A 15451-nucleotide genomic window follows, 5' to 3' on the forward strand; every position below is an offset into this window, starting at 1 on the left:
TCTCGTGTTTCCTGTAAACCTGCAGAGAACCGCCCACAGGAGGCAGAGTCCTCCGCGTCACGTCCAGGAGGGGACTACTTTGTGCAGCGGAGCAATACACAGTCTGAAAGATGAGCGTGTGACCCATTCAGATTTATTAATGAAAACATGAATCATGTGTTTTCATTGTCGATTTGTGAGCCGCAACACACACACTTTAAAAGTACAAACATACATATTGTGCAATTGAAGGCTGTCAATCTGATTTTAGCAGATAGATCCAACTCCACCATGTTACCAGTTGGTTATTTCCCTGCCCCAAATTACCTTAACTTAACTTAACTTAACTTAACTTAACTTAAGCCCCCGTAGTCCTTCAGTGTTCTTCAGCAGGTCCTGTAGCAAAGTAATTATCAATTTGAATCTATTGATTTGAAAGTGGAAACATGAGCTTATTGTAATTCTAAAAATACATTTCATGTTAGTCAATACATGCGGTAATGGATTAGATGAATTAGTATCTAATGATATTATTAAGGAGACCTGGTGCCACTATCTTGGGAAAGAATGTCCCACATTCATACAGGAAGTTCAGTTTTACAACTTGATTGGATAAACTTCCCATTCAGGACAGTCACCCTGTTTCTGCTTTCATGACCTCATCTTCATTATTTCCTCACGTAACGTTTTGAGATTGCATCAATTGACTTGAGCAAGCATTATTGTATAAAGTGTTTCGTGTGTTATTCAGATACTGTACCGATGATGATTTGCTAACTCTACTCTGTAATCATTAATCCAGTGGATGTTATGTTTGGAGATGATTCCTCCCAAAATACCAGAATGAACCAATGTTGTTTTTCATTTCATCATCTGCTTTTCTTGAATCAGGTATAAACAGAACTCATCTTTTATACAACCAGAGACTTGATCTATTTGCTGATGCACATCTGATGATGCTGACTTGAAGTTTCACTGCGTAAGAACTTACTTTATCTGAAGGGTTTCTAAAAAACATTCCTGTTTATTCTAGAAAATGGTCCTGCTTCCTAATCTTTTCCAGTAAGGCTTGGGTACAACGGAGAGAGGGAACCATGGGAGTCGTAATGATAGACGTTTGTTGTCCTATTTAGCTTCGTTTAGTCATGTAAACATAACCTGTGGAACCGGTTTGAATATTGTCCTTGATTACATATTATTATACAGGAGTTTATGTTCCACTACCTTTATCCGTCTGTAGTTTTTTTAATTCAGATTTTATTCAATCGAACACACTGTTGCTAGTAGCAACAGTTACTAAGACAATGGATTAACTGACACCATGTAGTTGGTTCCAAATGGACGTGATCTTTTATCATAGTAGGATTATATATGTTACTAAAATATCCCTTTGTGGCGGATTATCTGCTTGTACTTTTTTGGTGATTGTTAATTTGGGACTTGTTCATTAATTTTTCTTCCAAACTGATGACTATGCTGACATTATATTTGCCTTTTGGGGCTTTTGGGTTGCTAATACAGAATTCTAGTACCAATATACATGGCCTACAGTCAACCGCTGGTAACAAAAAAAGTCTTTGTAGTATTATATTTTCTTTCCACCTCAACCCTAATAGTTTTTCTCATATGCTAGAGTGATGTAAGATAGGAATCTCTGAGTTGTGTCCGTGCCGCACAGAATGTCTTATGTATTCAATATAGTTGTTGATACTTTGTTTATATATCTGGAGCATCTGAGTGCAACCAACTGACGAAGTATTCATACCCACATTAAAACAGTAAACAATAACAGTTTCTGTAATTCTTCCACAGAGTTTACAACTGATTGTCATTCAAAGTGTAAATAATGGGCAAAAGGAGGATAAGTGAAATACTTTCTGCATCATTCAAAACCAAAACAAGGGAGGAAGTGTTCCTTAAATGGTCAGTTGTGTTTAATGAAGATGTTTTTAAGTGAAAACAAGATACTCTGTTGGAGGAGTTGTGTGCGTGTGCGTGTGTGTGTGTTTGTGCGCGCTCTAATCTAAAACAAATGGAAACACAGAGGACAGACGCCAAGTTAACAACCCCTGACTATTACATACTAAAGTGTTGCATTTTCTGCTGTTTAATGTGGATTTAACAGACGGTAAAAACAATGAACATTAATTATCCAGGGTGAAAAAAAGACACTTCAGCTCCAACAAAAGCTTGAATGATTCTTGAGGTTGATTCAATGACTGATTTCCTGAGGAAGGGATGGGTTCAATAAAGAGGATAGTGGTTGTGACAAATGGTTCCTGGTGCCAAACGGTTAACCACTCCGATATTGAGACTGCCAAAAAAGCACACACAGTGAAAAACACATAGTAAGTCAGTGTTAATGTCAAATAACACAAATTAGATTCACTTTAAAAGCACAAGTAACCCGACTAGAATTATATCACATCCAAATAACTGAAAATAAAGCCCAGAAACCTCCTTTGCAGATGCCATTAACTGAACTGCTTTAGTCTTCATAAAGTGCAATGATCATTATGATGTTACTTCTCTTATCTTCCATAAATATTTTAGTTAATATTACTTGGTGTAGGCCTATAAAATGTCTTAACTGTCACAAACCCAAACATGCTTTACTCTGAAGTTTATTAAGGTAGAAACACAACCAAATATTCATGCTAAGTACAGAAAACAGTATTTCATGTGATGTTTCTCCTTCAAAACAAGACTTAAATGATTAGTCAAATATTAAACCTGTCGTTAATTATTTTCTGTCAACCAGTGTATCAGTTAATCAAGTAATCATCTCAGCTGTACTAGTTGTTGGTTTCTAAATAATAAAACTGCAAGACTATGGATGGTTGGAGTAAATGAGGGCCAAACAACATGTTGCCCTGGGGTCCTGTAAGAGGTTAGTCCGGCCCTGGAAACAGCAATAGTTAACTTATATTCAAATAGTAAGACTGAATTGTACCTTAAGTTATATATTCTTACAGGTGCTGACAAAAATGTAACTTCAGGTGAGTCTGAAATTTGCTACAGGACTTTGAAATCCATACTTGTCATTGATGGAGAATTTTAGCTGGAAGAAGAAAATATTTATTTCCAGTTTCTAGTTAAAGACGTGATTTGCTCGCCCAGCCTCCAGGGAGGTGCTGCTCCGTATCGGCACCACCCAGCAGGCTGCATCATCACCATCATCATCCGGCCGGTCAGCCAAGCTTCCTCCCGCTGAGGTCACAGCCCCCCGCCCACCCCCCTCCCCCCTGGAGCGCTGCGATAAAAGCAGGGAGCCGAGAGATACCCGGCACAGTCTGAGAGCCTCATCCCAGCGACACCGAGCCGTCTCCCGCAAACACACTGAGACGTAACCGCTCCAGAAGACTTCACACTCGGTAAGAGCGTTTTCCTCTTTGTTTTAAATCGCATGCTGTTGCGTTTCAGATCCTTTTAGACGGAGCAACGTGCGGTCTTCTCGCAGAATGACGACTTGAAAAAGTGACATCAGAGCATCATCACTATCTGAGGCTGTAGAGCTTAAAGTTAACACACTTTAACATTTTGCAAAGCTGCAATTTGATGCGTGAAGGAATCTTATACATAAAGTTGTATGGAAATAGAAACAGTGGGAATTGCAATCCCTAGTATAAATACACCTAATAAGAATATACCTATAGTTATAATAGTCTAATCAATGTAAAGGGCAACTTTAACAATATTTTCTTTGATTGAGAAATGTAAATGTCTGATATGGAGCTATGTTACAGTTCTCTTGTTTTATAAAACAATAATAAGACAAATGTGAAATAAGGTAAGAAATACTTCTGCCATACTGAGTAATCTGCATGTGTGCTATTACATTTGAGCAAACTTGGTGGATTGAAGCTTGTGAAGTGAGTTGTTTGGGATCATAGTATTAATTTCCCCTCATTGCACATCCATGCGGTTCTCACACAACACACAGCGGATGTTTTGTTGGATTTCTTTGTGCTTTCTAATTCGATTATTTGCCGTCGCAACTTTGACTCACTGTGACTCCAGCGGCTCTTTATTTACCTCTCTCCATCCACTTGTTAAACCTATGGTGAGAATATACAAATTCACCTACAGTCCAGTTTTAATCCCCAAACGCTTGACACAGTAAATCAGGTACTTGTTGTTATCAATATTGTTTACGACACACGATCATGCAGTGCTCTGTGGCTGCTTCTCCGAATGTTACAAGAAAGAACATTGTGCTCTGCTGCTGGAACGTCCCTTTAAGATACAGTGATCTGTGCATGTGTGTGTGTGTGTGTGTGTGTGTGTGTGTGTGTGGTATTACTTGTGTTGTGGTGACCTAAATATGTAAACACAACACATTTGCATAGTGAAGACATGTTTTAAGGTTAAGTTTAGGTTGGGTTTATGTTCAGGGTTAGGCAAGTAGTCACTATGGTTACGGTAAGAGTCAATGTCCTAGGCATTGTGTGTGTGTGTGTGTGTGTATGTGTGTGTGTGTGTGTGTGTGTGTGTGTACTTGCAGCACTCAGGCCAAACTCTGTAGGATCACTGGCAGGCTCTTATCGAGTTAATGAGGTGGATTTACGCACAAGATTGCATTTCAGGAATTTCCTCTCCCCAGCATCGGTCAGCAGCGCAGACATTCTCCGTCACTCTGGTGCTCGGTTGCGTTGCATGTTGAGAGATTGTGGAGTGTGTATGCATTCCCTGCAGTGTGGTCACCTGTGTTTGGTGCCTCACACTGATGTGTGTGACTCACTGGGATCAGTGGTTTTGGTCCTAAAGCCGTAAGTGGAGAGCAGGTCAGACGGGATAGAGCTGGATCAGACTGTGGGAGCGATGGGATGACACTGGATCCTTAATGAATGTGGAGGTTGTGTCTTCTTCTTCTAATGTTCTCAATTCTTGGTGTAAATCCCCTCAATGCCTCCATCTGTGTCTCTTTATACAGCTGTGTCTGTGCAGCCCTGGAAGCTTGGGTGACTCAGGACGACTCACCCTCTTTCTGCTGACCTCCGGGATTTGATTTCATTTTCCCTCGTCTCCCTCTTTTCATCCCTCTCCCCTTACCTTCTCTCTCCCTCGCTCTCCATCCTTTCATCTCCTACCACATAGTCGTCTCAGCTCCATTGTCTCCCACAGTTTAATCCCATTTCTAATGTCAGCACCTGCTTCTTTTGGTTTTATGAGTTTCTCCTGATAAGGACAAGGCCTCATATTGTGCACAGTCGGAGGCTGGAAGGCAACAATGCTTCTCTTTGTTCTGCGGGACTTTACAGAGCCAGATCACAGCTGGTTCACTGCATCGCACTGAACCCCCCCCCTGTTAGTAGTGTATAAAGTCCTCTAAGTAGCTTACTTATCAACAGGACATCACATGCCAGAACACATCATCAGCAAACACGATGCACACATGAAGGAACAACACCTAAACTGAAGAAACAAAGAAAGAAATACAGGTTTATGGATCCCAGCAGGTCGAACCAGTTCAAAATATGATGTTTAAACTTGCTGCCTGGAAAATGACACTGCAAGAATGATGTGGCACAAGAAGGGAAACTCTTTATCCCACAGTTGTTGAGTTTAAGAAATGTTGTTGAGAAACTAACCACAGTTGTTTGAAACTGACCACAGGTGTTTGCCAATTACTCACCTGGGTCCCAGTGTGAGCAGTCCACCCTCTTTAGGAACTTTATCAAGTACCAGTTCTGACATTTGTACATGAAACAGGAAGCGAAACCCCAGCAACGCTTTCAAGTGCAAACAGTGAACCAGAATTTGAACTTCACAGTCAGACGAAACTATGCTCAGTGTTTTAGACTTTGACATTTTGGCGTTGCGGTTTGAGGACGAGAATGTCTCACCTCAAAACTTTACCAACCCAGCTCGCCATCATCATTACACATCCTCGCTAATGGTCCCCTGAACTCCCAGCCAAGAAGTCAAAGTTTGTGTTCAGCACTCAAACCAGTTCCCAGTTTACACTAATTGGAAACTAACAACCTTGTCGGAAAGCCGCTTTTGTTTTAGGCTTCGACATGTGTTTTTTTGTCTTTGTGTGCGTGGCTGCCTTTTTACGTCAGCAGGATCTAAACTGCATTCACTTAATTGGAGCATCTTAAAACCAGCGGCTGACTCACAGTCTGGCTGCTGCTGCAACTCGGCTGATATTTCCATTTCTTCCATTCATATTTGACCTACAAACTGAAGGAACCACACTCTCCGCAGGCTGCAGACTTGGCTACACATGTTTCAACAAATAACAGATTGGGTGTAACTGATGAATGCTTTAACCCCGGCAGTGCCAGTGGGACGGCATTGTCCTGCTTTTAAGCGAGGCTTGATCATAAATCTTACTGTCAGTCAGATTATCAAAAGCTCTGGTTCTTCTTCTTGGTCGTGACCCCCTCATGCACATAAAGTTGTATCTCCTTGTCCTTGGTGGACCGAGAAGAGTTCACTGATTAGTATTATAGTAATGTGTACTACATCTTTTAGTTGTTATGATGTCTTTTTTTAAAGGTATTCTAGGTTTTGACTATTGACCAGAAAAGTTAGGAAGACATGAGAAAATCTTAATTGAAAATACTTTTGCTGTTTTACCTGATCAGTTTTACCGTATGCAGCTGTTGCCAGGGTCTTAAACAATCCCTGTTTTGTGATGGTAATCATGTTTGCATTTTAATAGAAAGTCTCCATAATTTTAATTGAAAAACATCTATAGTCAAGCCAGTTCTGTTAAAAAAACACCAACTGTATTTGGTCAAAGATTCTGAGTTGATCAGGTCTATAGAAAGTTTTTCCCTCTGTATATAAAATCTAAAGACTTTTCCTTTGTAACATGACTTAAATGAGGTTTTGTTACATACTTGTTTAATTGGTGTGTTTACGTCTGTTCATATGTATTAGATTTGGTAAGACAGCCCTCAAAAACAGCTTAAGATCAGGCCCATTGCATTGTAGGATTGTTTATGGAGCAGTGATCATTGCACCCCAAAGGGGCCCCTGCATGCCAGATACCACTGACTGTAAAAAGGGTGGGATACACATATGTTCGAGTCTGATGTGTGCGTGTTTGGACGGGTTTGTGTGTGTGCGTGTGTTGATATTTGCACACATTTCCGCCATGCAATGCACGGGCCACGCACTGGCAGTGTCGCAGCAGGAAACACATGTTTTTAGCTGACAGGGCCTCAGAGAGGGCCGACTGAACAGCTGCACAAACGAAACAAAAAGAAAAGTGGTTGCTCGGTTGTCACCCTGCCAGTGGGGCTCTGTTGGGGGGGTGAAAGCACAGCAGACAACAGGGTTCCTATTTGGTTGAGGCAAGAATCGCTATCAAGGGAGCTGCCCTCTTAATGGTGAGCGTGTGAACTCATGTATGTGCCCTGAGTTGGAGACTTTGTTCCAAGGAACAAGGAGCAGAATGTACAGTAAAGCTTTTTACAGGGCTGTCGATTAGCTGCATGTCCCTGAGTATTCTGTGTTTGTGGTCACCAGCCTTGCTGGCTTACGTCGCTGATATATCAAACCCCCCTCTGTTTTCTATCAGCTCAGTCAACCACAGAAGGTGAGTCAGTGGAGAACCATCCGGCGTCTAAAAACCTCCCCGAGAATAGAAGTGTTAGTGCAGGCATGTATGCAGACGGCTGTAAGTCATGTTATTTGCATGCATGTGTCTGTAGACGTTTCCCACCATTCTTTTTAAAGCCGCTTTGAACTTCCTCATTCTGAAGCCATTTTTACACTTCAGCAGAAATCTTCTTTTTTTAATTATCCTTTCTATACTCCTTCTTTCCTCCCCCTCCTTCTTTTGTGACTCACGTTAATTCACACTTGACTGAAGAGCCACAAGCACCCTCATCTACAGATCCGTCCGATAGCCACAGCTTTTTCTAGAAGTACAAAAGGGAAATTTGAGTTTAGTGACTTTTTCTTTTGCTCAAGGCTTTTCCTTCTGTTTCTTCCTCTTTCCCTTTTAAGTCCTGAGTCACTTTATCCTCCTCCAGCTGCTGCTTTCATCGCTGCAGGGTTTGTCCAGATTGGGCTGTTTGATGCTGATGGTCAGTGTCTCATTTTTTTGCCATGAAGATAATCTGGTTCCTGTTTACTCCCAGTGGGGAAGAGACAGATGAATTTGCGGATTACTGTTATGACATGAATATAAATAAGTTGAAAGAGTGGGCTGGTAGGAGGAATGGGACAAGATGGGAAATTGGGTAAATAACATGTATACAGCACAAACTTGAACTCACCCATGAGACTGGCAAACTTCAAGAAACTAGAAATGACCTCTGCTTTCCCACAAGCACCTCGCCGTGTCCACCCTTTCCTCCCGAACGGGCTCCCTCACTCCAAAGGGATCATTTCAGAGGCAGACATCGGGTTGGAGGAAGGAAGTCGATCACAGAAACAGAAGTCGACCGGTCAATCGCTTTCCTGCAATTGTTGGCTCAGTCTTGATGACAAATTCATGACTACGTTTTATTGCACGGAGAGTCACTCAACATTTACACATTTTTGCAAATGAAGTTGCCGATGTTGTCAACGTGTTTGCATAATTTTCAAGAGATTCCTGGAAACAAATGACCTCATTATTCACAGCAGGATCATTTTACCTTCATATTATATTATATTAGACATTATATGGCTAGAATCTGATTTCACTCAATTTCTTATTTACATTTTTTGTCCAAAACACTGTTGAAGATGCATTATAATGATTAAGGGAAGACTATTTGTAATGTGGTTTCATTTTGATCCTGGTCATTGTCTTTGTTTATCATGGTATCATCATTTTTATATGTATTTAATATGTTTTTTATTTTCTACCTCCAGTAAAGTAAAGACCACTTGAGGAGGCATGACCAGATCCTTTGGAATACTCATTCTCCTATCTGCTCTCTGCTGCGGCCTAGCGGACAATGTAAGTACAACATATTCATAAAGAGGATGGATTCATACCAACTCTATGTGCAGAAAGTTTCCTCTGCACGTTTATTTTCCCAGTATCCTGAAGAGAAGATCCCTGGCTGCTTCGGCTGGAAACCAACACCATGCAACCATCCAACCATCCTGGGCCGCTCTGAGTTTAACTGTATCTCCTGTGTTGCAGGTGCGGCCGCTCCGCTCTAAGAGAGGGACCCGTTTTTACAGAGGTGAGCCCAACAGGAAGCCGGCCAGACGGACAATTTTGATTATTCATGTCCAGAAGTCTCCATCCCCCTTTGACACCTCCCGTGAGCACCAATCACACGCTCTTTCTTCTCCAATCACACCATCACCACCCTCACCATCTGCATGTTCTCCTTTTAATTATCTGTCGTCATTCACGTGTTTGTGCTCCTCTTCCCTGTTTTTGTATCTTCATGTTTATAACTTCTTTATGTGACAATAATTCAGATTTCTCTGTGTTTGATTGGCTGTATACTCACTGTTTGTGTTTGTGTGTGTGTGTGTGTGTGTGTTCTCAGTGCGTTGTGTGGATAGTGAGACATCAGCAGTGCGTAGTTATGGCGACGCTTGGCTGCGATGGAGGGGACAGCGTGTGGAGTATTGCCGTTGTGCATTGAGAGGACGAGAGCGTTGTCATATTGTGCCCGTCATCAGTGAGTGTGAAATGAACACACAGACACACAAACACCTGTGGACTGACTGACCCTCGTCTCACTTTGTCTTGTTTGCATTGAGCAAGTCACGATCCTCTGTTTGTCGGTTTGTCCGTGGATCTGACGGCCTGCCCTCACCGACCTCTGTCTTCCATTACAACTTCATTTTACCCTCTAACTTACCGTGAAAACCTCAGATGATTATTTGAGCTTTCCTCGCTCATGTGTCCAAATCGCTGTTATTTCAGTGCATCCCAATGAAGATCCGCTTGGTTTCTGAGTGGGTGTAGTTTAGTCTAAAACACTCCTGCCAGACCAGCCCTCGTACGCACGTTCACCCTCATTGACGAACTCTATGAAGCACGGTTGCCCCTCCCTCAGACAAATTGCAACCACATTTTCGGTCTGCAGCGTCTGTGAGCTCATACGACGAGGGGGGGGATGAGTGGGGTGCTGTTATTCTGAACGCTAACCTTTAGGAAATGTTGAAATACTAAATGACGAATCGGACTGATGATGCCATAAAACCAGTTCTGCTCTAGAAATGAACCCTCTACTGGATAGACAAAACCCACTAATTGAATTCTCTGGAATAAGCTGGCATGGCCAAATCAATCATATTCTGATTATTAAATTGTTCATGTTCCGAAGAAGTGGTTGATGTAGGACTGACTAACAGGATCCCTGTCTGCTCCCCTTTCCAGATTGCTACGTGTCTCAGTGTTACAATGGAGGAACTTGTAAGGAGGCTGTGTACACGTCCGATTACATTTGCCAGTGTCCTGCAGGCTTCAGTGGGGCTCAGTGTGAGATCAGTAAGTACACAACACGCCACAGGCCACGGAGATTAAATATGAACATCATAGATTTTGTTTGCCAAATGGTCTAAAACCCCCAAATTCAGTTTAATATTTAGTTTGTTATTTAAAGTGGGAAATCCACACAATACTGTAGCTAGAAACCTTTAAATAATGTATTTCACATTCACATGTTATTCTTTAAAGCAAACAATAAACTCATCCACGTCCATAACAGTGTGTCTGACACAGATTCCAATACGAACTTGTCAGTGACTCTCGATCAGGTCACAGTTTGACTGCGTGGCTCATACTGAGGTGTCATTGGCCTGCGGCTTGGAGAGAAGAGGAAAAGAGTATAAACACTGGAAAGACATTCTGGGATATGAATGTTTGTGTTTCTGCGGGCGACTCCTCGAGGCTTCAGGGACACCCCACCCTCCCAGTGGGATAATTACGTGAACCCCAGTGGTCACAGTCAAGTGATTCCATCGAAAGAGTAATGAGTTGGGATGGTCAGACTCACTAAATATGACGACATTTACAATCATCATAGTTTATGTTTGGTCCGCGTTCTCAACCACTAATTTGAAAACTCCACTATAAGGACACAAGTTGTGCATTTAATGTTATTTAAGAAATAACAATGTTTTTCATAAGTCGCCCAAATATTTTGAACAACGAGTTCTAGATCCAATAAATGGACTTTATTGTGTTGGGTCAGTTTCTAAAATGACATCAGTCTCACATATACATAATTGACTCTAGACTCAGTTTAACTGTGTCTCTCCCTCCTACAGACAACAATGAGAAGTGTGTGGTGGGCCGGGGCGAAGGGTACCGTGGGACCTGGAGCATCAGCCACTCGGGAGCAGAGTGCATCAACTGGAACGCCACGTCTCTGAGGGGGAAAAAGTTCACAGCAAGAAAATTGGACGCCAGCAGTCTTGGACTGGGAAACCACAACTTCTGCAGGTATGGGACCGGAGGAATCTGTTCGGAACTGGAGCATCTGTAGGAATAAACGGCTAAAGTCCATTGTGACCGTGCATTTAAATAAAGGAGGGGTTCTGGTAGGTGACCCCACATTTTCAATTTTATTCTGGCATTTAAATCAGTTATCTTATAATAACTAGATGTGTCTTACATGACTCATAGACTCATCACAGACCAGGCAAAGGTAAAGAGGCAGAAAATCCAAAATCTGGCAAAGAGCAGAACTGGATGATGTGATATTCGGTCTTATTTTGCAAAACCTTGTTTGGCTAATGCATTTTTTAAACTTGAAGGTTTTTTCATCATTTATGAGGTGAGCCATGCACGTGCAGCATTTCCTCATTGTCCTTGTCTTTGTTTTCCCTTCTCAGGAACCCAGACAACGACAGCACTCCTTGGTGTTATACCTACAAAGGCACTCAGATCGTCTGGGAGCTCTGTTCTGTGCCCAAATGTCCAGAAGGTGCAACTTTACCAGAATCCAAACTAAATTAAACACTCAATTATCTGTGATCCAGCTCGGTTAAACCCTTGTTTTCTGTGTGTGTGTGTGTGTGTTTCGGAGCAGATAAGAACCAGGAATGTGCTCTGGGCTCTGGTCAGTCCTACAGAGGCACAGCATCTGTCACTAAGAGCGGCTCCAGCTGTCTCCCATGGGACTCTCCTGCTGTCAAGCGTAAGCACAACAACGCCTGGCGCTCGGATGCGCTGAAGCTTGGGCTCGGCAGCCACAGCTTCTGCAGGTAGAGATCCAAGCACGCACAATATCCTAAAATCTCCCCTGCACTCAGGATTGGGTTTCATTTTCCTCTTCCTTTACCCGACAGGAATCCAGACGCTGATGACGGTCCATGGTGTCACACCTACAAGAACATGAGGCTGACCTGGGAGCTGTGCGACATACCCAAATGCTGTGAGTTTGCATACTTTCATTGTACTTTCATAGCAAGAAGGTTTCCGGTTCAAATCCCGGTTTGGCCTATTTTCTCTGGGTACTTCCTCCCACAGTCTAGCCTCATGCAGATTGGGGTTAGGTTGATTGGACACTCTAAAGTGACAGTAGGTGTGAATGTGAGAATGAATGTTTGTCTCTGTATCCCTGTGATACTCTGGTGACCTGTCCAGGGTGAACCCTACATATTATACATATTGTAAGTGCAGGAACGTGTGTTGGTGCTAATCGTCTGCCCTTTCTTGTTTCCCTCTATTTTAGCAATATCTCTCATCACTACCCTCGGCCCGCGGGCCCCGACCAGGAACAACAACCACGGAGGTAAAACTTCCTCATCCTCCATCAGTAGGAGTCCATTTCTCCTGATGTGTTTTTTCAGTTGGTTATTTAACCGTCATCCTGTCCTCCCTGCAGCCACATGTGGCCAGCGTTTAGATAACTCCCTGAACCGCCCGGCGTTCCGCATATTCGGGGGCAGAGAGACCGACATCACGGATCAGCCGTGGCAGGCGGCCATCAACGTCTACCAGAACCGTAGCAAACGTCACTTTCACCGATGCGGAGGCGTCCTCATCAACTCGTGTTGGGTCCTGTCGGCTGCGCACTGCTTCGAGGAAAGGTAAGACAGACTCGCACATCCTTCTCCGTGCATAATATGAAATGTGTGTCGTGCAACATGTAAACACATTCTCTGTCTTTTTCAGGGATCAAGCTGAAAAACTGCAGGTGATTTTGGGAAGAACCTTTCGGAAACAGAACTCGAGCAGTGAGCAGATTTTCCAGGTGGAGAAGTACTGGAGGCATAAGAAATTTGACAGCGAAACATATGACAATGACATTGGTGAGTGACAATTTGAACTAAACTAAAATCAAATCAAAATCTTTCACCATTTCATGTCTTTCTCTCGTTTTATTTGTGCACTTTTGAGTTTTGGCGAGCTATAAAGTGAATGATGAAAATTCCACATTTTCCCCCCAGCAGTGATGGAATGGAAATTGAAGTGGGCAGCAAATGCTTGTTAAAACCTAAAACAGTCCCTCAGTCATCATCCCACATTTCCCCCTCGTGCATTACCCTGACTTTCCTGTGGTCACTGTCCACTTGCAGCTCTCTTGAAGCTGAAGACAGACATCGGCATCTGTGCTATAAACTCTCCGGAGGTTCTTCCCGTGTGTCTGCCGGAACCGGGGCTGTCGCTGCCCAGCTGGACCGAGTGCGAGATCTCAGGCTACGGGAAAGACAAAGAATGTGAGCAAACATCTTTTATAATTCACGGTTCTCACTGAGGTTGCACGTTGACTGACCAGTGGAGGGCAGTGTGAGCCAGCGCTTCCACAGAGCTCGGTTTCTGGTTTGAATAGCAGCTGCTGGAGTATTAATTCAAACCCTCTCCACAGTTGCTGCAGAGTACTCCGAGCGTGTGAAGAGAGGTTATGTTCGCCTGTGGCCCAACGAGCGCTGCGTCCCAGATGTGCTGTCTGGACGCCCCGTTACCCCCAACATGTTGTGTGCAGGTGACACCCGAGGCCTTGACGATGCCTGCAAGGTGAGAACGCCCCATTTCTCCTGTTAACATCCTCATTAGATCAGTGCTGATGACATCACTCACTCTCATTCCCTCTCTCATCCCACAGGGAGACTCCGGCGGGCCGCTCGTCTGTCGGAACAACGACAGGATGACTCTGATGGGTGTGATCAGCTGGGGCGACGGGTGCGGCCACAAGGAAAAACCCGGGGTCTACACCCGTGTCACCAATTACATCAGCTGGATCAACGGTATAATGAAAGCAAACCCGGTCTAAAGGAAGAGAGGCTGCATAGAGGATGACGTTGGATAACTGTACCCATGAGCACATGTGGGTAAAGCAGCAGATTTGTTTATCAGTGGGAAGATGGACAGTGAGGTCCACAGGACTCTCGGGACTCTACTGATCTGAACTCATGGAGATTTTGAAGCCGCAGGGTCACTCCGACAGAGACGCACAAGAGTTCCCATGCACCGTGTAGCTCCATGTTCTCTGTTCATTGCTGTGATAATATGACACAATATGTGGTGAGAACATAATTTTATAATTTTTTTTAATCTTTTCATGCGTACAATCTTTTCCTGTGTTGTCACAGTTCTGCCTCCACCTCACCGGAGGTTTAGGTAGCGAATGTAACGGGAATGAGTGGAAACTCCTCCCATCTCTGGCCTTCTCTACGCTGGTTTAAAACCAAGAAGTCACAGGGACAGACTTCAGATCAGTAGCACTTATAACCCGGAAGAATTCTCAGTCAACAGAGGACGTTTACTTTGCACAGCTCAGTAAGTCACATAGGAATGTTTTTGCTTATCTTCTCAAGGTTTTGTGCAAAAGATTGTTTCACAGACTTCTCGATAAGAGGTGACGTCGGAGTTTTTAAATGTAAAATGTTACTTCAGGGCTCGATTGGTTCCATTCAAACCACAAACATATCTGCTGGTTCAGATTCAGCTTGTTTTGTCTCTTAACGCTCTTAAGTGGAGGCAGTTCAGATTTGTATCAGATTATCAGAACACTATCTCCACCATATACTTGGGTTGATCCCAGTGTAAATATAACATGTATATTGTCTGATTATTGATTTTATATTGAAAAAGACTGGGGACTGTTTGGTTCTGCATTAAACTGCTTATTGACTGCAAAGCCTAACACACACACTCACTGTGTCCTTTGATAGATTCTCAAGGGTTTTCAGATGTTTTGTGCTAAGTTAATATTTATGTGTGTTTTATATTGCTTTGTAGAAAATGTCATATGTTATGTACTGTCGACTAATAATTTATTGTTATTATAACCACTTTTGTCAACATATTCGTTTTTCAATAAATAAAATTTGGAATAAACCTGGTTGGAGCTTTTTATTGTTTCCAGTAAAGTGCAGATAATTTGTTAATTATTTCTTTCAGCACATTCCTGCGTCACCACTCATGAAACTCTGAGCTGGAAATTCTGTCACCAGGTTGTTGGTGGAGTTAATCTTTTTTTATCATAACATTTTTGTTTCAGTAGTAACACATATTCCTCATACTGGAACATAAGCTTCTTTATATTACTCCCACATCCATTAACCAGGAAAAAAGACTGTTAGGCTGCAGTGCGTGTTTGCTTTT

General features: G+C 42.8%; 1 protein-coding gene across 2 annotated transcripts; it reads left to right on the plus strand.

The window, feature by feature from the left end:
• Positions 1-3283: 3283 nt before the first annotated feature.
• Positions 3284-15143, plus strand: plat (plasminogen activator, tissue). Of its 2 annotated transcripts, none has more exons than XM_061071544.1 (15): positions 3284-3353; positions 8800-8887; positions 9077-9200; positions 9435-9569; positions 10274-10384; positions 11167-11341; positions 11734-11825; positions 11931-12105; positions 12190-12275; positions 12576-12635; positions 12729-12933; positions 13019-13155; positions 13423-13563; positions 13713-13861; positions 13950-15143. In XM_061071544.1, exons 2-15 carry the CDS (start codon positions 8825-8827, stop codon positions 14115-14117), a joined length of 1821 nt encoding a protein of 606 aa, XP_060927527.1. In that variant the 5' UTR covers positions 3284-3353; positions 8800-8824; the 3' UTR covers positions 14118-15143. The 2 variants fall into 2 exon arrangements, with proteins under 2 accessions (XP_060927527.1, XP_060927528.1); XM_061071545.1 differs by having other exon boundaries at positions 9077-9119.
• The last annotated feature ends 308 nt before the right edge of the window (positions 15144-15451 follow it).

This window comes from Limanda limanda, chromosome 5 (genome assembly GCF_963576545.1).
Source record: "Limanda limanda chromosome 5, fLimLim1.1, whole genome shotgun sequence".
Taxonomy (NCBI): domain Eukaryota; kingdom Metazoa; phylum Chordata; class Actinopteri; order Pleuronectiformes; family Pleuronectidae; genus Limanda; species Limanda limanda.

What these genes read in the sequence shown, in the direction of transcription:
- plat (XM_061071544.1), top strand. Translation starts at nt 8,825, where the DNA reads ATGACCAGATCCTTTGGAATACTCATTCTCCTATCTGCTCTCTGCTGC. An exon ending in ATCCCCCTTTGACACCTCCC is followed by an intron (nt 9,201 to 9,434) that starts GTGAGCACCAAT and finishes GTGTGTTCTCAG; the next exon opens with TGCGTTGTGTGGATAGTGAG. An exon ending in GCGCACTGCTTCGAGGAAAG is followed by an intron (nt 12,934 to 13,018) that starts GTAAGACAGACT and finishes TGTCTTTTTCAG; the next exon opens with GGATCAAGCTGAAAAACTGC.